A 20,925-nucleotide genomic window follows, 5' to 3' on the forward strand; every position below is an offset into this window, starting at 1 on the left:
TAAAGAGGTCATTTTAATTTTAGTAAACCTTAATTTGGTAAGTTTTTCTCTTAGGTTAAATTTATTCTTCAAGCTGTTTACTAATCTTCTTATACCTTTGGTTAAAAAGTCCTAACTAAAGAATATAGCATCTTAAGTCTTAACAAACTTTTATTCATGTAAATTAAATCTGAATTTTCAGTTTTTTATGTGACTTTTTAAGTGGACAAATGGGTTTCTTTGTATGTTGCTACAGTTTAGGAAAATATAAAATTTCGGTTTTAATTCAAAGTTCTAGAAATTGAGTACATACATTTTGCTGTCTATATTTAAAGAGCTTGAAAATAATTTAAAAGTTTTACAAAAAAACCAATAAATATGTTGTAGCATACATGTTTCTCATTCCAAGAGTTAGTGATACTGTATGCACACACATGTATTACACATGTATACAATACAGGAGGAGAGGGTTTTCTTAGTAAACACAGTAAATGCTTTTGTGGTTTTCTTTTCCATGTATCAAAAATTTTACTCATAGACATGTCATTGTGAAAGAAATCTAAAGAGAATATAGTGAACACTTGTGGAATCATCAGATTTTTTAAAATACAGTGAAATTTATTCATTAGTTTTATAGTCCTAAAATAAGCACATTTATGTGAATATATGTGTGAGTGTGTTTCTTACAGTGTACATTTTATGACATAACTGACTTTAAATTAAGCTCAATGAATGTACTTGAACAGTAACTAACTATGCTTTAAAAATAGTTACATATTAAGTTATATGAAAAAAGGGAAAATACTATTTGATACAGAATAATTTTTATTGAGGATTACATGTGGCGAAAATCTTCCATGTATCATATTTTAACTTTATAGTTTAGGTAAATAGCTAGGCAGGGATTTTGCTTTCTGTCTAAAAATAACCACCAATCATAAAGATGTTGGTTTCCATAGGTCCCATACTTTTATGGCTTGCCTTTGGACCTACACCTGGATATCCTTTGTCCTGTGTCATGAGATCACTGCTACTGAAGCAATACTATATAATACAATAGTGCTTGACTCCTTACTTCTATCTTGGCTAAACAGATGTAAATTTTTGCCTCTGTTTTAGTCAATGGAAATATTTATAACAGGTTTTCGAAACTTCTTTTCTGAAAACTGAGCTTTTAGCATTGTTAATATCATTTCACCAAAGCAAAAAAAAAACAAACAAACAAACAAACAAAAACAGGTTTGCATTTTGTTACACAGTAAACGCACAAAGGGGGCTGGCTGCAGAGCACAGGAAATGTCCAGAATAGAGTATCAAATGCTATTTTTCTTAAAAGCATAAGTTACTGTGAACTGTTAATGATAATCTAAATAAGAGAAGTAAAACAGACTAATAGACTTAATTATTGATTGACTTAAATCTTTACGGATATGTTTGTTCTGTTTTTAGTGGCTTTTCATGGCCTCCCACTGAAAATCAAGAAAGAACCCCACAGCCCATGTTCAGAACTCGGGTCTGCTTGCAGTCAAGAGCAGCCCTTTAAATTCAGCTATGGAGAAAAGTGCCTGTACAATGTCAGGTAAGAAGCCTTGTGCTCGTAGAGAGCAGCATCCCTTTTGGAAACAGAAAGTGTAGAATGATAATAAAATCTCAAGTCAATGTTATGGGTTACATCTTCATTACATAATAAGCTAATTAGGTAATGTATTCAGCAGAACTCTAAAGACCCATTTGCCATACAATCACACACTTTAGAATCGTTTTAAAGTAATAATTCTCATCTCAACCATCAGTTGCTTTTCCACTGTGGTGATGCATCTTGAGTTTGAAAAGAGGGTCTTGCTTGGCACAAGCAGCTTTTGAAGGTTCCCATCAGAACGAATGCATTATGTACTTTAGATAGTTTGTAGAAAAAAATATAACATTTGGCAAGCAAAGGCAGTACATTAGTTATCTGACAGGCTTTACAGATGATCTATAAGGTGCATTCATGGACAATTGCAATAAAACTATAATTTTATAAGGCCTAGCCAAGGCTATTATCTATTAAAAAGCCGGTTGTTCTTGAGATGATAATAAAGGGTGGTGCATTCAAAGTGCATTGTTCATTTGCTAGAAAATTTGATAACACATATGTTCATTAAAAACCCTTTGTAGTGAATTGCATGCTTTTTACTTTTCATCTTGGCCTCTAATTGCATTAAAAAAAATAGAGCTGGCTATAGCTGTTGACTATTATTCTTGATTACAGTAGAGACTTAGTTCTTAAAGGGAGGTGGCTTGAGAACTTAGAAAAATGATTCCAAATCTTTGTGCTGTTTCATAAGGTATATCAATTCAGGCACAATGTGTTAGGATCCGGAAGAATCTTGTGTTACTGCAAATATACCTGCTTATGCCATCTTTTACGTCTGTTAGATGGAAGAGTCAAAAAAATTAGATTGTGCCATCTCGTGGCAACTGACCAATGCTGAGATCCTTTGTTCCTGTTTGCTCTTGAAATTTATTGTTTCATATGTGACTTTCTAAGAGGCTCACTAAAGCCTAAAATTGGGAGGTAGCTCATTTGAGACTAAATATATTCTCTAAAACAGATCTATTATACAAGTAAACTATGAGAGCAAACCGAGTTCGTGTTAGATACTACCATGCATTTGGCTATTTCATTTTGTTGTTTGCATTTTCTCATTAAGGTGTGTATAACAACACAATTATTTTAACATTGGACAATTTCCAGTCATTGAACCAGTTATTATGGTGACCATAAAAATACTGTTTTATACAATATATCTCAGACCTATAAACTAACAGTTGAGGAATTGGCCAACAATTTGAAGGATTTTGTTTATAAAAACAAAAACAAAAACAAAACAACAAAAAAATCTAAGACACCATCTCTCTCAGCATATATGGTATATATAATACATCCTGGAGTTTCCATATCTCTATAAATAATAAAATTTAATATAACACCTTACAGGGGAAGAAGTAATATTTTAGGATGAGTAGGCATTTTTCTATCTCTTTTCTTTCTTCCTTTCTTCCTTTCTTCCTTCCTTTCTTTCTTCCTTCCTTCCTTCCTTCCTTCCTTCCTTTCCTTCTTTCTTTCTTCCTTCCTTCCTTTCTTTCTTTCTTTCTTTCTTTCTTTCTTTCTTTCTTTCTTTCTTTCTTTCTTTTTTTCTTGTTGTTTGTTTGTTTGTTTGAGACAGGGTTTCTTCATGTAACTCTGGCCATCCTGGAACTCACTCTGTAGAGCAGGCTGACCTGGAACTCACAGGGATCCACTTGTCTCTGCCTCCAGAGTGCTTAAGGGCATGAGCCACCTCACCTAACTTTGTTTCTTCTTTTTTATGCGAAAGACTCAAGCAAGCCAATTCATAAAAATAGTAGGTCTTTTTTTTTTTTTTTTTTTTTTTTTTTTTTTTTAGAAACATCAGTAAAGAACATAGGTAAAACCAAACACAAGACATTTTTGTTTTCGGCTTAAGAATTTCATTCATATGTATGATGCACTTTAATTAAATCTTTTCCCATATTTGCTCCCTTCTACAGTTCCTCTTTTCTCCTCCACCAATTTCCTTCCCAGTGTATTTTATATGGGAACAGATAGCTTTAAAGATGGAGTAGATTACTACGTATCACATACCCCTGCACTTCTGGAAAGCATATTTAAGCGTGGATATAATTCTGTTGAAGTAATAGAGAAACTATAAGTTATTTTACATTAATCTGCAAAGGAAATATTTCTTTTAAAAGTCTATCACTTTTGTATATACACTTATGTATATATATACATGCATACTTACCTACATATATACTTTGTTTTGAGATCGGATCTGACTAGTCAGTATAGGCTGGGGCATAGAACTCAGTCTGTAGCCAAGGTTGACTCACAGAGATTTGCCTGCCTCTGTTGCAATTAAAGTCTTGCACGAACTTAAGCAGCTCTTACTAATATTTTTAAAAGAGTGTACCTAGATACCTTTTTGTTGTTCAGAAAATAAAATCTGATTTTAGTAAGGTATTTTCCTTGTTAAAGACATTAGATATTTCAAAAAGCCACACACTGGAAAGCAATTCAAAGTTATAGTATAAAACAAACAGCTTACTGTTTTTGCATTTGTAATTGAGAGTGGAAGTTAGTCTATGATAATAGGATTTTATTCTTAATATTATTTTGCACTCACAATCAAAGAAAGCTTAACTATATCAGAGACACTTTAATTCTCCTCATTAATCTTTATTATCAAGGAATTCAAGGCCAAACATCATTTAATATAAAAGATCTAGAAAAGCAAGAGCACTGCCTCGAATTCTACCACACATAAAGGCAAATCAAATATGGTCTTTCTTACTAAGCTGACATTAGGTCTTGCTTTGAAATGTAATAGAGAGTAAGAATGATACTCAGGTATTTAATGATTTAGGAAAGAGCTATTTCTGAAAGGTGGGTGTTCACAATAGACAGAGGTTAATGGCAATCCCTCAGCACACAGGGCCTCCTTAACTAAGTTGTCTACTGAAAATGTATGTTACAAATAGTCATTATCCAACTTCATATGATATTTTTCTATGTCAGAGCATGGGGGCTTTGAAGTTTAGAGATTCTCTTATTAAAAAAAAAAATCAAAATCCAAAGGAGTTTAGCTCCCTTATCACTTATGTCTAAGGTGAGTTTAGTTATTTTCCTAGGATCGGGATCTTTAAAAATTACTCCAATGCAACCTATGCTCTCGTTTGTTCTCTGGGCAGTGCCTATGATCAGAAGCCACAAGTGGGAATGAGGCCCTCCAATCCCCCGACACCATCCAGCACTCCAGTGTCCCCACTACACCATGCATCTCCAAACACAGCTCATACTCCGAAACCTGACCGGGCCTTCCCAGCTCACCTCCCTCCTTCTCAGTCCATACCAGACAGCACCTACCCCATGGACCACAGGTAAGCTGCAGACACCCTTTCAGATGAAAAAGTAAAAATCTCCACCAGTTTCAGCTTTCATGGAGGACGTTACCCACAACTGTTCTGAAGATCTCTAGTGTTTTAAGGTGAGCATATTAATTCGGCACATTTGTACAAAATATTCTCAGTAAAAGGTTGCTCTATCAATAATAAAAATAATTTACGGAGAAGATAATTTGCAAATAGTACTTTTGTAAAGGTTTAAATTGTTTGCTAAAATGAAATTAATCTGAACATTTCTCCTTCACTTCTCATTAATTGCTTCACTTAAACGTTACAACAGAGCATGCATGTGTACGAGTACACTAGTTTTGCAAAGTTCGTAGACTCCTTTTATTAGGTAACCTACAAAATTAGGGTCATTACCTTACATTGAATGGCTTAGTTATACATAGTCTTACAGAGTATAACTTACTTGATTAATCTGTTTGCTTTCCTTGCAAATGACTATTTAATGTCCATAAACCCATGACTATGGACTCTAAAAAAGTGCTTCAGAGATACAGTTGCCAAATGAGTGTTACTTAGAAATGAACAAGGCAAGAAGTGAGAGCCATGTAATTGGAGACTGTTGACTGAGACAAGTTTCAATGCCATTCGGGAAGAAGTACTTCTTTAATCCATGAGCTAGAACACAGGCTTACTCTATTCAGCTAAATTCATCTCTTCTGTTTGGTTCGCCATTACCAGTGCTGTCCAGGAAACTCTTTAACAATAGTCTCCATGGGAGAAAAAGACTTTATCAGAAGTGTGGACAGAGATGATGGCAAAATACTGCCTCTTGTGTAACTATCTTTGTGATAGCCCTGAATACTAAGTAGAAAGAAACATGCACCACACACCACTATGTAGTATCTGTAGCCTGCATTAGATGCTTCCAAGAGCAGAAGTAGGAATGACATCATTAGGAAATTCACAGCTTAGAGTTTCTATTGTCTTTCTGTTTAAAATCTGCCTTTTAATTGAAAAGTTATACAGTTACACTCAATATAAAATTACATTAACCATTGGATCCCCCAAATTTCAAAAGTTCATCCAGGAACGACAACCAGAACTGGCTGAGATACATCACTGTAAAAATAGCTGATTTGAAAGGACTCCTCGCAGTCATCGGAGGAAGCAGGTGTACCGCAGGCAAATCTGGATATATAAAGAAACACTTTATACCTCAGTCTCAAATTGAGTTACTCCTTGCTATAAAGGAATAGCATGAAATCTAATTTCCCCATGTGAAACAAAACCATGTCCTCTCCCTTTGGCACCCGTCACCCAGTTCTCCTGAGCTGTAGTTCCTAAACGCCTCCTAATGTCTTTGCTTTCTCACTCCACAAACTAGAGATGTATTTAGAGTGAAATGCTATGTGCATCTCTCTGCAAGCAGTTTTGTAAATACAGATGAGAGGATGCCCGTTGCAGGGTAGGCCATTAAACAGGAGCACATTTTGCAGGGCCAGAGAACTAGCAGGGGTGACAAACCACTGCTTTTGTCTTCTTCCGAAGACGCACCCGAATTTATTGTCACCAGTGCCCTGCATTTCGAATGAGCACTGAATTATAGGTTACGTCGTCTGCCCTCTGTGTAGGCAGGCTATCCCTAAGGCAAGGTGACTGCTGAGTAGGTAGTGCGCTTGTTTTTAGATGACCTAACTGGAGGTGCTTTGGCCAGATCAATTTTTGTCTCTCAACTTGAAGTCAAACAGTTGAGACTAACGACAGCCGGCCCGGAACTACAAGAGGGAAGCTCGGGGTCTTTTCCCACTGCCCCCCAACTGAGTTTTGAGCATGGCACCAGCTGGCCAATCCCAGGAAAATCTCCGAAGCCTTATGTTTCTGAGGAGGATTTCTTAGAGGGCTCTGGCCAACAAATGGCAGTCCCTTGGTTATAAATGGCAAATTTGCTCTGGGAACAGATCCCTTCCCCAGATAGCTCCCTCCAGCCCAGGCACCCCACCTCACTCTGGGAACAGTTTACAGCCAGCTGGCCTGCATTCTGCTTCCTCTCCTTAGCCTCAGCGCACACCTCAGACCAGCCCTTTGGCACGTCTTCGTGAACCCACTGTGCAAGAGACCGGTCTATTTTCTTCAGCCGTGCTCCCAGTTCATATACCGACTCTCCTACCCCACCAGTCCACCTCCCTACGGTCATACAGCCTCCACACTTTTTCCTCATTTTCTCTTTGACCAATGGTCAATGGCTCACCAAATGACACCCAAGCCATACATTCTCCCGGGATTCATGTCCCTGATACATACATGGCCTCTCACAAGAACAAGTACAAATCACATTGACTTGTAAAAAGCAAATAGCTTTGCTTCCTTACAATGCTTCCAGTGCGAGCGATATTAGCTTCCTTTTAAGGCTTCAGAAAGGAGCCAGCTTCTTATTTTATCTCCAAGTTACCATTTTCTGATTCACTCCTTGACAGTTCTTAATGATAATTTCTGTTTCTTTTTTTGGCTAATGAAATAAGCAAGAGAAGGGAAATGCATGCAGTGCCAGCCAGCCCCGCTGTGGGTTTCACAATATCTGGGCTTCTAAGTTTATTTTGTGCAGGTGTAAGCGGAATTTCCATGTTTCTCATGGTAGCCGGTATACCTAGAGTTAAGCCCTGGCAGGGAGTATGCTTCCGAATGCTAAAGCAATTGCTCTGCCATTCTTTGGGTTTTGCCTTATTTTCATTTAACATTACTGAAATTAAATGCTAACTTTCAAAATTAAAGTCTCCGGGACGCTTTTAGTGGGGAGGGTTAATAGGCTAATATTTGCTCATGGATATGTTTTAGAGGTTATTTTTTAAGCACTCCTGGGGCATTTTTAGAGTCCTTTTAAATCTTTAATCAGTCCACATCTTTGTGGTGGGTCAATGATATTATGGATGAGATGTACAGAACAGAACAATTATGTGTTCAGCCAATCTTTACCAAGAAGGAAGGAGCATGGGACTCAACTGCAGCTCTCTGCCTAGGCCTTAGAACTTCCTCATGCCCTCAACAGCCCGGCTTACCCGAAACCTGCATGTCTTGGGTGGCCAGCTGTGTATGGGTGCTTATTTTTCAATCAGCTCCACAGTTTGGAGGTCATAGGATCCAGAATGTGCTATAATGTTGTTTGACAGGACAGATAGAGACTTTTTAAAACAAAAGAGCCATCATAATGCCAAGATTTATTTCTTACAAGAACACATTGTTAATTTGGACATTGCTGAAGAATTTAAAGGCCTGCTGATTTGCGAAGAGATTCAGTTCTCCTGTGCTTCCTGAATTTCTGAGGGTTAAGAAAGGCAAGCCAATAAGTAGGTTTTTGTTTGGAGGTTCTTTTGTTTGGGTGTTGATTAGTTTGGTGACAGAATTTAAAGAGAGAGAATGCCATTGGAAATCTCCTTCTGCCCCCGCCCTTTTTTTTCTTACCTTTCATTATTTGAGAACCCTTTCTTCTAGAAGTTATGTAAATGATCCAATTAGCTTAAAATTGGTCATTTTAGCTGTCAGAGTTCATATTGATTCCAAACAGTTGGTTGTTCTCCAGCTACTGGCAGTACACCTTTAATTGCATGATACGCTGAATTGTTTGCAATGGATGGGTTAAAAGGGGAGTACACGTCATCATGTGATTTAAAACAAATCATAGCACTACTCTTCTAAGAAAGAGAAATCTGAGGCTCACTAAAGCTATTGACATTGAGACGTTTAAAGTGCACACTAGCAGCTAGGAATTATGTAAGTCCTTTAAAGACAACTTTGTGTTACCATTTCATCTGAAACACGCTCTCTTCTCCAGATTTCGCCGCCAGCTTTCTGAACCCTGTAATTCTTTTCCTCCTTTGCCGACAATGCCAAGGGAAGGGCGTCCTATGTACCAACGCCAGATGTCTGAGCCAAACATCCCCTTCCCACCACAAGGCTTTAAGCAGGAGTACCACGACCCAGTCTATGAACATACCACCATGGTTGGCGGTGCAGCCAGCCAAAGCTTCCCCCCTCCTTTGATGATCAAACAGGAACCCAGAGATTTTGCATATGACTCAGGTATGCCCATCCTCTTATGGAATTACATGTAAATCATCTTTTCACCTCCCTTGTTGATTTGATTATGGTTGTTAGACTGGGTGCCATCTAACCATTAATTTCTAAGTAGCTATTCTGATTTTATCCTGTATTTGGGACTTTCTACAGTTGAGGGCATGGGTTATCCGAAGAATTTGCCATGAGATGATGTTCAAAAAAAAAAGTGTCTGAAAATGAAACGACTTCAAAGACAGTACAATTTATAGAATTGCACTTACTCAACTAAGAGCAGAAACTTATAATTTTTTTTTGAACTTTTTCTTTTTTCTTTTGTATACTGCTATGTTAATGCTATTTAGAAATAATATTGGCAAAGAAATGGTCTTTTATGGTATGTATTTACACTTGGTAACTTGACACAATTCTTGGTGTCAAGAATTCCAGTGGTCCTAACGTAAGAGTTCTTACATATTAGAAGAGGAACAGGAAAAAAAAAAAAGCAGAGTTAAGATTCCTTCGCTGAATTACGTTTTGTCTCAGAGAGCTGGAAAATCTACTCCATATCATCTGTCAGAGGAAAGAGGTCTTCCTGAACGTACAGAAGCTTAAAATTGATTCCAAATGTTACTACCAAGTTTTGCCAACATTTAATTTTGAAACTGAAAACCTTACCTACCTTGTCTCTATTGAGTTTTTCTGTGAAATTGGGACATAAGATTTTTACACTTCTAGGTATTTTCTAAGATGTGTGAAGTAATGGGTAATGTTTGTGAGGAGGGCACCACCCACCTGTAAAGTTTTATTACTAACATTGTAGCCAGGTCCATAGCTGGTTTTTGATGTGGAGATACTTGAGAGTGGTCCAATTTCCTTCCATCTGGATGCAAGTGAACGGACATCCTTTATGAAAGACCTATTGTAATAACTGCTGAGTTCTGCTTAGGGGACAGGAAGCTGCTTCCAGGTTTTATTGAATAAAACAATCTGTTTTATTGTGAAGGTCTCTTAGAGTTCAGCACAGGGGTCCCTGGGATTTAAAGGCTCTCCCTCAGTCGCCATCCTTACAGGATAGGAAGGGAAAGGACTGAGGGCGTTGGTGACTCTAAAGCATGCTTCAAAAAGCACAAAAACAGAGTAATTTCTCAGCAGCCCTGAATTTCCTGTCCAACTGACGTTGTTCCTGGGCTTGGGGTAGATTCTGCTCAGGCATGGTTTCTTGAGGGCAGAACATCTGTTTGTGCCTCCAGCCAGGTCTAGAGGGAAAAGGCAGACGCAATGATCCTTAAGTTTGTATGTTAGGCCTTGCTAAGTCTGGGGGAACATTGGGCCAAGGGCTAGGAAAACAGGTAAGCCTGTCTCTGCAGAAACACTGGTTCTAACCATTTCTAGGGTTAATTTTAAGAGGTTTTGTTAAAAGCTAAATTTGAGCTGGACTTCTGTGTTGTTTGTAAAATATGTTCTCAAAGAATCAAAAACAAAAAACAAAAAACAAAAAAAACCCAAATATCTTTTTTTTACACCCTCCCCCCCAAATATCTATTTTTTAGATCCTTTGCAGTTTAGAAAACTAACTGAGGTTGTGCACCTTGGGAACTTCCTTAAAATTCTTCTTAGTGATGTGAGTTTAGAGCCTTTTAATATCTGCCCTTGGGTTTCCATAACTAAGTGTCTTGAAAGCCAATGCTTGGTTCCACTGGTAGGTAAAAAACACATTTCAGTGTGAATTCCAAATCCTGTTAACTGCTGTCCTGCTTATCTCTAGCTATTGTTAGTTTGCCACAGTAAAGTTTAATTAGCTAATCAACAATTTAAAGAAGCCACAGGTGGAAATTATCTAAGTATAAATAGTCAATCAATGGGATTTGTATAATATGTTGCAATTTTTCTATTTTGCTGTTGTTAAACATATAATACTGGAGGAGTAACATTGAATCTTTTTGTGATTCTCTAATTTATCCCACATGTATCTTCTCATGTGCATATCGCAAGCACCTGTATGTGTAGCGTGGAATTAAGCATTTATATTTTGTGAGCCAAGCAGGAAGAGATTTAAGGAATCCAATCAGGCAAACATTTAAGGGCTGGGTTTGTAAGAGGTAACTGAATCTCTTATGGGTCAAACACAGTGTGGATGTTAGAGTCAGCCACTGTGTGTGTGCGCCTCAAAAGCTCACCTTTTGCCACCTTTTTAAGGTAAGCATCCAGCATGCTATCTTAAAAGTGTGCCTTCTCTCTTTGAAGTGTATCACGTGTCTTCAACTGGCTTGTAAAATACTACTTGACATTTGAGAGAGATTGATTTTATGCTATGCCCTCCATAATTGTATTTTAAAACGGCAAAGTTATATAATACTTTTAAATTCTAATCTCAATTTTGGCTATAGAATTCAGCTGTATTTGAATAGTTAAACGGCAAAGGTTGCACTTCTGGGTGTGATTTATAAGGAAGAGCTTTGTGATATGATTTAGAAGAGAATCATTCATTAATCTGTGGATGTCAAAATACATTTTGCCGCTATGCAATTGGTCCTTTGTATGTATCACATACTATGACCAACAAGGATGATCTCTGGGTATTTTGTTTGTCATTAGCTCATTCATCTTTCCTGAGAGCACATTAAATAACCTTTTAGGAACTCTAATGTATTTATCATTGAATTACCACTCTCTTTTTCTTATTGATTTTGAACCTTTAAGACATACTTTATGTGCGATTTTTAAACAATATTTTTTAAAATGTGTTTTCTGTGTGAGTTGATCTAGAATCTGTGATCTAAAGTTATCGCTTCAGAGGGATTCTGGGATACTTTATTGCTTAATTCAATGTACTATAAATGTTGTGACAATAAAAGATGTCTTCAAAGAGAAAAGACAGCATGATTGTGCTCTAATAAAACCTGACATTAATTATGACATGGGAAATGGTAGGTCTATTAGTTATAATTATAATTACAGGAACGCAATTTTAACTGCCGAATATTTAAGATAAAAAATTCAAAATATTATGTTATTAGAGTAGAAATCTTTATTCAAGGAAGGAAAGATGGGGGGGGGGGAGTTGGGTCAGAGGGAGAAGAGAAAAGAACTAGATATTCAAGAAGCTAATTTATTAGGCCATACAGTGTGGAATAGTTACATCATGGCACCATGGTGGAAAGTTAAGGCAGTACGTCTACTCTGTTGATTTGTTTCTCTTCATTAGACAGATAGTGCTGTGTGAAGCACCACACAGGTTTTTAGTTGTTGATTAGTTGCCTTCTAAATTAAATGTATATACAGCACTCTTTGGACAAGAAACCATACAGGGTCAGGATGTGTGGAATGCTTCATGTGGAATGTATAACAGAGATCCTCTGTGCAGCCTTCTACTTCCAAAAACGTGTTTGTCCATTGTTCTAACTGTCTATGTCAGCTTAGAATGTCAGTGAGGTAGGGAGCTACTATTCATCTTAACTTTCTGCCTTTGAGACCGTCTTGCTATGTAAACCACAGTTGGCCTGGGTCTCACAGTATTGACCAAGGTAGCCTTGAATTTGTCACAAGTCGTCCTCCTCAACCTCTGCAGAACTATCTATCTATCTATCTATCTATCTATCTATCTATCTATCTACCTATCTATCTATCATAATATCTATCTACCTCCATAAGCTTATTGCTAAGTTCATGGTTTTTCATTGTATTTGTTCAGAACAAAATGGAGTGTGTTACAGATTTTTGCATTTTAAATGAGGGAAATATTTACCTTAATCTGGATGAAGGGCTTCTATATGGCTGAAGGCTCTCTGAGATCCACGGGGATCTGACAAGCACCTCGTGTTTTCAGATTTAGAGGCTATGTTTCCCTAGTTTAGGAAATCACACGGGCCAGGGGTCAAACTCTACTTACGTTTTAGATGCTCACTGCTTGAAGGTAGCAAATTATAAGACCTCAAATCCCGTAAAAGGTTAAGTTTTAAGATTAAGTTTTACTGTCTTATCTTTTCTCTTACTTTTTTTTTCTAACAAATTTATTGCCAATTTTCTTTTTCCCTTTTGAGATGGGGCCTCACTATACAGTCCTACCTCGTTTGGGCTTCACTACATGAATTTGATGAATTCACAGATATGTGCCTCCAGAATGCTGGGATTAAAGGCAAGTGTCACCTTGCCTAGCATCTCAAACATCTTTAAGAATTAAGAATATCAGGGCTAGAAAGATGGGTTGTCTGTTGAGAGTGCCCATTGCTCCTGCAAAGGATGTGGATTTGCTTCCTAGCCTCTATACTACAGTTCACAATTGCCCGTAACTCCAGTTCTAGGGTATCCAAAGTTGTTTTCTGACCTCCATTGACATCAGATACACAGATGGTGAACATACATATGTGTACGCAAATTCTCATACACATAAAATAAAAACAAATAAATCTTGAAAAAAAAACACCATGAGTTTATCAAAATTTACCACCTCTTTGTAAAGTGCTTCTGTCAAAGGCTCAATAATAATTAGAAGAAAGACAAGCAAATGAATAGCCCACTAGCTACAAGTCCTTTGTATGCAACTTGATTTTGTCTGAGCCCTCTTACCAGACTTCAGTCTTTCATTTTAATATCCTGGTATGCAGTACCTACAGTTGATCTGGAACAGAAGACTTGAGACTTCTGTCAGCTGTGTTCATTTTCATACGAGCCAACTTGTGATGTCCTGCAGTGTCTGAAACAGATGTCAGGAAGCCCTTGGAGGACTAGCATGTCCCTCTTTTGATTCACTGTAAACCCATCCATTCTTCACCTCAGCAACTTCTCTCATGTCCCCCAAATATGGTTATATCAACTCGTTTTCTGTCATTAGCTAGTAAAAATGTGACCTGTAGGCAGAGAAGTGGGAAAATAATTGAAGTATATGTCTAGTATTCTCATGGGCCTTGGCTGACACTTCAACAAAGAGTTCTGAATCCTCTTCACGTTCAGAAATGGGGCTAGGAGAGGGTGCTTATGTCCTGAGTACTGTTCTGTGTTTTGTTGTGTTGGTGACTTGTCATCCTAAACATTTAGATGGACAGCAGTGAAGTGCACCTTAACTCTGTGAGCATAGCTTGGGCTTCTTGAAGGATTTAGAGCATGATTTTAAATTGAAGCTTATATGGTCAAAAAATAAACAAACAAACAAACAAAAACCATAGGGTAAGGCACTAAGAACAGTGTGGCTATTTGTGTCTTAATAGACTCCGGGTGGCCTTTATGTGTTTGGAGATAATTTGTCAGCAACCTAATCCATTGACTAAACTTGTAAAACACTAAAGAAAAAAATAATAAAATTAAGAAGGTTAGAACTACACTTAGTGTGTCTTCAGAGTATGAATACCCTCATTGTTACTTTGCCCTTTAAGAATATCCCAGAACTCTGTCATCAGTGACAGCAAGCCTAACACAAACAGCTGGAGAGGAGGGAGAATTTATTTTGGATCAGGCTTTCAGAGATGTCAGTCCATAGTCCTTGGCAGTGTTGATTCTTGGTGTAGGGTGAAAGAAGACATCACTGGAGTGGGAATGTGTAAGAGAGGCTAGGCTGCTCATGGCCCGCAATCTCCACAAAGAGATGGGAAGGGGGTGGCTGGAGACCAGATATAATCTTCAAAGTTTCTCCTGGGAGACTGAGATGTAACGGAGACTTCCTCCAATTCCTACTTTCTACCACCTTCCAAATAGCACTCACACAGCAGGAGACCAATTCTTTATTACTGGAGCCCATTAGGGCACCATGTGTGCTCCAACCATAACATACACACTTTTGCTTACAGAAAGAGAAGTATGTACTTATATTATTGGAAATTCAGCGATTTCTTTTTTACTGAAGAAACTATTTTTAGTCATTTTTTAAGAATCAAATCAGAATTGGAATTTTTTTAGAGAGTTCGGTGACCAAACAGACACGGTGTGTTTTTGTGCCATGAGAGTCAATGCATCCTTTCTAATGTACACCTTCCCTGACCAGCTACACAATTATCGCTGTTCATTTCCTATAGAATGCAACACCTAAAATAGGAAGAGGCACAATATCTAGAACTTTTTATCTCTTTAAAAATATTAGGGAGGTTCCTTCACGAATGATGAAAATATACTTCTCAACACATTTAGAAAGAAAATATAAGGAAAAAACGTGGTTAATACGCTTAATTTATAGAGCAGTATACCTTAATAGCAACACAGTGTTATAGCTTGCATATCTTTGTGCTCATGTGACTGACAAGGAAATGAAGTTCATCACAGCCACTGGCCAGCATCACAGAACCCAACCTTTTATCTCCAACCCTGAACGTGAGCCCAATTCAGAATGTGAATTATAGCTCCTACCGAGAGCATAATGCTCTTGTGCCACATGAAGTTAAAGTTAGGAGGTTGTTCACATTTCAGTTTAAGTACTGGAGCCAAATCACAAATCAACTTGGATATATTTTAATATCAATCTCCCAATAGTTGTTAGGCTATATTCCATAAACTGCTTTAATTGTGTTTTAAATGTATTGACTCATGGAGGTTATGCTGTACATTAAATTCTTAAAAATATGAAATAATGTTGGGTCTGGTGGCACAGTACCTAGAGGCAAAGGCAAGCAGAAGACAGTTTGAGGCCAGCTGGATCTACAAAGAGAGCCTCGGGCCAACAGGGTTACAGAGTGAGAACATGTCTTTAAAACAAACAAACAAAATCCCAACTTAAAACAGACTTAAAATGATGCATACTTATTCATTAATAATGTCCCATACCGAGGGTTATCTTCATCCCATGTAGCTTCTTCAATTATAATCTTGAGCCTCTAAGATAAGACTGCAGTCTTGTTTTCTATCACTGGTTTGCCTGATATCAGAGACTGTTAGTTAAATACTGAACTGTCTTAATGCTATAGTAAGAACGAATTTAACACAGACTGTCCTGCTTCGGGCTGCCTCTGCCCTCTCCAGTCCTGACAAGGCTTCCCTAGTGATTTACTCCGGTGTGAACACAGGGCCTGTGGATTACAAATACGTTCCTATGCAGGTTCAAGTAACCAAGAGACAGACTTGCTTTCTTTCCTCGTCCAGATGGCTGGCAATACACACGTCGCACTGCTTAGGTTAGAACTGGGCCTTTTCAATTCATCCTCGAGATTGCTTAGAGTAGATCATTTTGGACATTTCTATTTTTGGTCATTTCCAGTGCAACTCTGATTATGGTTCTAGAAACTCTGGCTTTGTGTACCTGAGATGTGACACTCCCGAAGGCTCAGCTCTGCTCTCTATAAAGCATCTTTACTCAAGGCCACATTCCTTTCAGCTTAACTTCGCTCTTTCCTAACTTTTTTTTTCTTCCCAAATTCTTTTTCTTTTTTAATTAGGTATTTTCCTCATTTACATTTTCAGTGCTATCCCAAAGGTCCCCCATACCCAACTCCCCAATCCCCTACCCACCCACTCCCCCTTTTTGGCCCTGGCGTTCCCCTGTACTGGGGCATATAAAGTTTGCAAGTCCAATGGGCCTCTCTTTGCAGTGATGGCCGACTAGGCCATCTTTTGATACATATGCAGCTAAAGACAAGAGCTCCCGGGTACTGGTTAGTTCATAATGTTGTTCCACCTATAGGGTTGCAGTTCCCTTTAGCTCCTTGGGTAATTTCTCTAGCTCCTCCATTAGGGGCCGTGTGACCCATCCAATAGCTGACTGTGATCATCCACTTCTGTGTTTGCTAGGCCCCGGCATAGTCTCACAAGAGAGAGCTATAACTGGGTCCTTTCAGGGAAATCTTGCTAGTGTATGCAATGGTGTCAGCATTTGGAAGCTGATTATGGGATGGATCCCTGCATATGGCAATCACTAGATGGTCCATCCTTTCGTCACAGCTCCAAATTTTGTCTCTGTAACTCCTTCCTTTCCTAACTTTTAATATTGTTGCTGAAAGAAATGGACTTGGGGATGTTAAAGAAGGAACTATTGTTTTTTTTTGTTTTTTGTTTTTTTGTTTTTTTTTTTTTTTTTGGAAGATGTTAACTTTCTATTTGTTGCTCTAGCCTACAATGATAGTTTTCTTTTACTCAACCTGGGGTTTGTCGACAAGTAGGCGGATGTTTCAGGTGCTTCCATTGTGAAAAGTGACAGTGGTCTTTACCTAATTGATCTTATTATTATAATAGTTGTCACGGATTAGCCTCACAGTTTGACTTAGCTTCTAATGGCCCAATGTGGGTTGTGTGGCTTTTTCTCATTTGATTCTGGTTAAAGTAGTAACTCTCCCCAACCATGATCCTGGTCTGTGCTCTCAGTTTTTCTAAGAAATGCTTCAATATACTCTAAATCTACAGTTACTGTAAGTGGCCTTGGCGAGTGATTTGATTTGAGAATTGAGACTACAGTCTGGATTTACTCTTCATGCATTAACACAGGTCAAATGGACAGGGACTGCATTTTAAGTCAGTAATGGAAGGCTGAAGGCTGTCTTAAACCAATCATATCAGTTTTACCCATGACTGATTGATCCCTAGGGGCAGAGCCTTGTAAGCGTTTCTTTTCCATGAATGGACTCCATAGAGCCTGGAGTTTCATTCATAAAATGGAGACTGAAAGGAAACACACACACACACACACATGCACAAAGCCTGACTCTCTGGAATGTCATTTATAAAGAGCTGGAGGGTGTAGTGTTCCATCAGCTGTTGCTTTTGCCAGTTGACTGGAAGTAATGATTAATGTTCATTGGTCCTGCTTGTGTGTAACCTGACACCATTTATGGCTTTCCAGAGTTCCTAATGTATGGTGAATGGGAAGACAACATTCTCAAATCAGAAACATAAACAGGAACTGGTGGGTCTGAATTCCATTCAAATATGTCATCTCAGCCCCACTGTGTTTGTCTAACTTGGATTTTGCAGGCAGGAAAGGGGGAAGGGAGGGATGACATGCTCCTTAGCTGGGCTAGTTTAGAAAGGGGAACTTGACAGGGTGGAGTACACTTTTGTAGTGTGTAATTTATGCTTTCTTTTCAAACAGAACAACCAGGACACTTAGGCTTTGCGTTGCTTACGACCAGTGGCTGAAATGAACATCAACTGTTTTTATAAGTGGAGCTGAGATTTGAAATGAAATGAAACAGTTTAAAGACCACTGGGTTTGAATGTATGTGTTTAGTGAATGTGAACAAAAGAGCCAAAAGATTACCTTCTTTTCAAAACGGTGTGTGTGTGTGTGTGTGTGTGTGTGTAAAATGACCACACCTGTGCATTCCTGTGTCTGTGTGCACTCATTTGAGTGTAGGCTTTTGGATTTTAAATATTCTTATGAAATGTTTTGGAGCTCAATTATTTCCATACTCAAATGATTTAGCTAGGTAAGTGGTGGAATGGGTTTCATAACTTGAAATAAGTTTTTTTTAAAAATTGTATTGGGTTAAAGAGATACTTATTGTTTTCATTGTGTTTTTATTTATTGCTGTTAATAGTTGTTGGTAACTTTCTTAAGGACAGATAATCCAAATGAATGGGAAAATACTCAAAAAAGCCAAATAAAGTTGTCAAATGAGCAGTGCTAGGGTTGTGATTATTTAATAGATCTCTAACTTTGATTTTAACTCCTCTTTCTGTGTGAGCCTTAAGAGCTTATTGCTGTATTACTGTGATCTGCTTTTTAGTTATGTTCAGCATTAATTGTAAAATCACTCAGTTCGTGTGACATTTGAAAACACCAACTCCTGGGCCTGATATCTGTTGACCATTTGTATCATATGGAGCAAGCTTTGCGATTTCTTTTGCCTCCCAATTTACTTATTTCCAAAGGGGCCTTAGTGTATTTGTAGAGATGAAATATTGTCATGTTTAAGCAGTGCCTAACACAGTATCCAGCATAGATTAGCAGACCTGGCACCGATGAAGGATACTCAGTGGGATGATTTTTATCATGATTTCTGTAGATTTCTTCAAAGTCCTTCAACAAAGTGCCATAAACTCATACCTCAGGTTAGAGGATAACATGAAGTGTAAGAGATATTCTACTAAAGCCATCATATATGAATCCAGTATGCTGTGTCTGACCTAGTTCAAGCTAAAATCTGTTACTTGTTCCATTTTTATTAGAAGCAAGCAGAACAAATTATCCCAATATGGTAGGAATCCCAGGAAAGATGAAACCAAGAGGAAAGACTCTACCTCCCATACTCTCCTTTCAAATCATCCAGCGTCCAATGGGAAACAAATCAGGACCAACTGGGTACTCAGTATCAAATTCTTCACTGCAGACTGTTGTTGTGAATCCTTGAGTCAGTCAATGGCCTTGGTTCTCATATTTACTTTTAACTGCCATACTATGTGTTAACTGCCACACTATGGCATTATTGAGTAAATACCCCAAATCACAATGCTGCTCCTGTCTTCTGATACTTTAACCTTATTTTTGACTAGCTTAATGAAATCACAACCCTGTAAAACTTACAAAATCCTGGGTTTAGAATGTTCATAAACTGTTTAGACCTGCTTATGTTTTGTATGTGATACTATCCAAAAATAGCCCAGAAGCTTATGAGAAATATTTGTAGTTTCATAGGGAAAGTCATATGCCACTGTGTGCCACTACGCTGCCATTGTGTCTCAGAAACATTGAATTCTCTTCATTGCAATACTCCTTCTTCTATCCTTGGTTTTTCCAAGAGTATGGTGGTTAGGAATGTTCATACTTCCCTGCCTCATTTTAGAGAAGAGTCTGTCAGTGTTGACTTAGCTTATTTGCCTTCATAGTTTGCTGAAATAAAGTTATCCTAAGCATGAATGAAGCAATACTGAACTTATCACTTCCTTCTTAAAACTTAAGCCATATCTTTCTTTTCTTCCAGTACTTTCTTTTGTAAGATGCATTTATTTTATTTTATGTTTATGAGTGTTTTACTTTCATAAATGCCTGTGTACCACGTGTCTGCCTTATAGACAGGGAGGTCAAGAAAGGGGATTGGATACCCTGACAATGGAATTACGGATAGTTGTGAGCCACCAAGTGCATGCTGAGAATAGAACTTAAGTTCTCTGCATGAATAAAATAATTTGCAAAACCACAGCCTTTGAGACAGCTCTCCAGCCCTTCTGCCACCTCTTTAGACTATCCTGCTTAGACCTTTGAGACTGAAAACCAGGAGGTCCATAAAACTTCAGTCTTCAGTTCCTTGTTTGTCTTCTTTCTCATGCAAGTCTAGACATACTACTGCTGGAACTTATTTTAGACTTAATAACTTGCAGATTTCTTCAATATAGAATACATTATTGGTGCAAAAACATCTTTTTCATGACTATGACTTTTAGGAAACTATAACATGTAGTTTTCTTGACTAACTATATCAAGTTCATTCATGCACTGAATGTAAAAGCAGAGTTAAAGGGTAGCGTGAGTGTTTCTGTATTTGTATTGTATTTATCATTATGAAGCTTGTGTTATTTATGCCCTGGACATCCTTTGTTTTTTTTTTCAACCTAATATGTGATATGAATAGAAATTTGGAAGAAAGAAGCCCAAACCAGGGAAGTATCAGTTAAAGAACTGAAGGAGATGAAAACATTGAAGAATAAGGTTTTAATTGGTATCATAAGTTGTTAATATAGCTCATGTCATGATATTTTTCTCTTTAGTGCTTGGACTTGAACCAAATACTTCCTGCATGCCAGGCAAGCACTCTACTATGTATCTATATGTATCTATCATATAGATCCTCAGCTACCTCAGGACTTAATACAGATATTTTCAGAAATTTGTTGATTAATAATACTAACAAAGAATGGTTAAATCTTCCAGGTTTGCATTGATGAGGACAGACACACACACACACACATACACACACACACACACACACACACACACACACACTCACACACAAACACATCTTACAAAGTATATAATACTTCAAATGCACAGAATACATCATTTTGGCCCTGTATATTTATCATTTTAAAATTTCTCCCACTATGCATGTGACCCCAGGACTAGGCAGGGTCAGT

General features: G+C 37.8%; 1 protein-coding gene across 11 annotated transcripts in view; it reads left to right on the top strand.

Moving 5' to 3' along the window:
* Window positions 1–20,925, top strand: part of Etv1 (ets variant 1) — a 90,402-nt gene that overhangs the window by 46,268 nt on the left and 23,209 nt on the right. For all 11 annotated transcript variants that reach the window (NM_007960.5, NM_001347379.1, XM_006514965.3 and 8 more), the window contains 3 exons: window positions 1,429–1,558; window positions 4,732–4,920; window positions 8,720–8,967. In NM_007960.5, the coding sequence (NP_031986.1) occupies window positions 1,429–1,558; window positions 4,732–4,920; window positions 8,720–8,967 (567 nt within the window). The remainder of the gene's footprint in view (window positions 1–1,428; window positions 1,559–4,731; window positions 4,921–8,719; window positions 8,968–20,925) is intronic.

Source organism: Mus musculus, chromosome 12 (assembly GCF_000001635.26).
Source record: "Mus musculus strain C57BL/6J chromosome 12, GRCm38.p6 C57BL/6J".
NCBI lineage: Eukaryota > Metazoa > Chordata > Mammalia > Rodentia > Muridae > Mus > Mus musculus.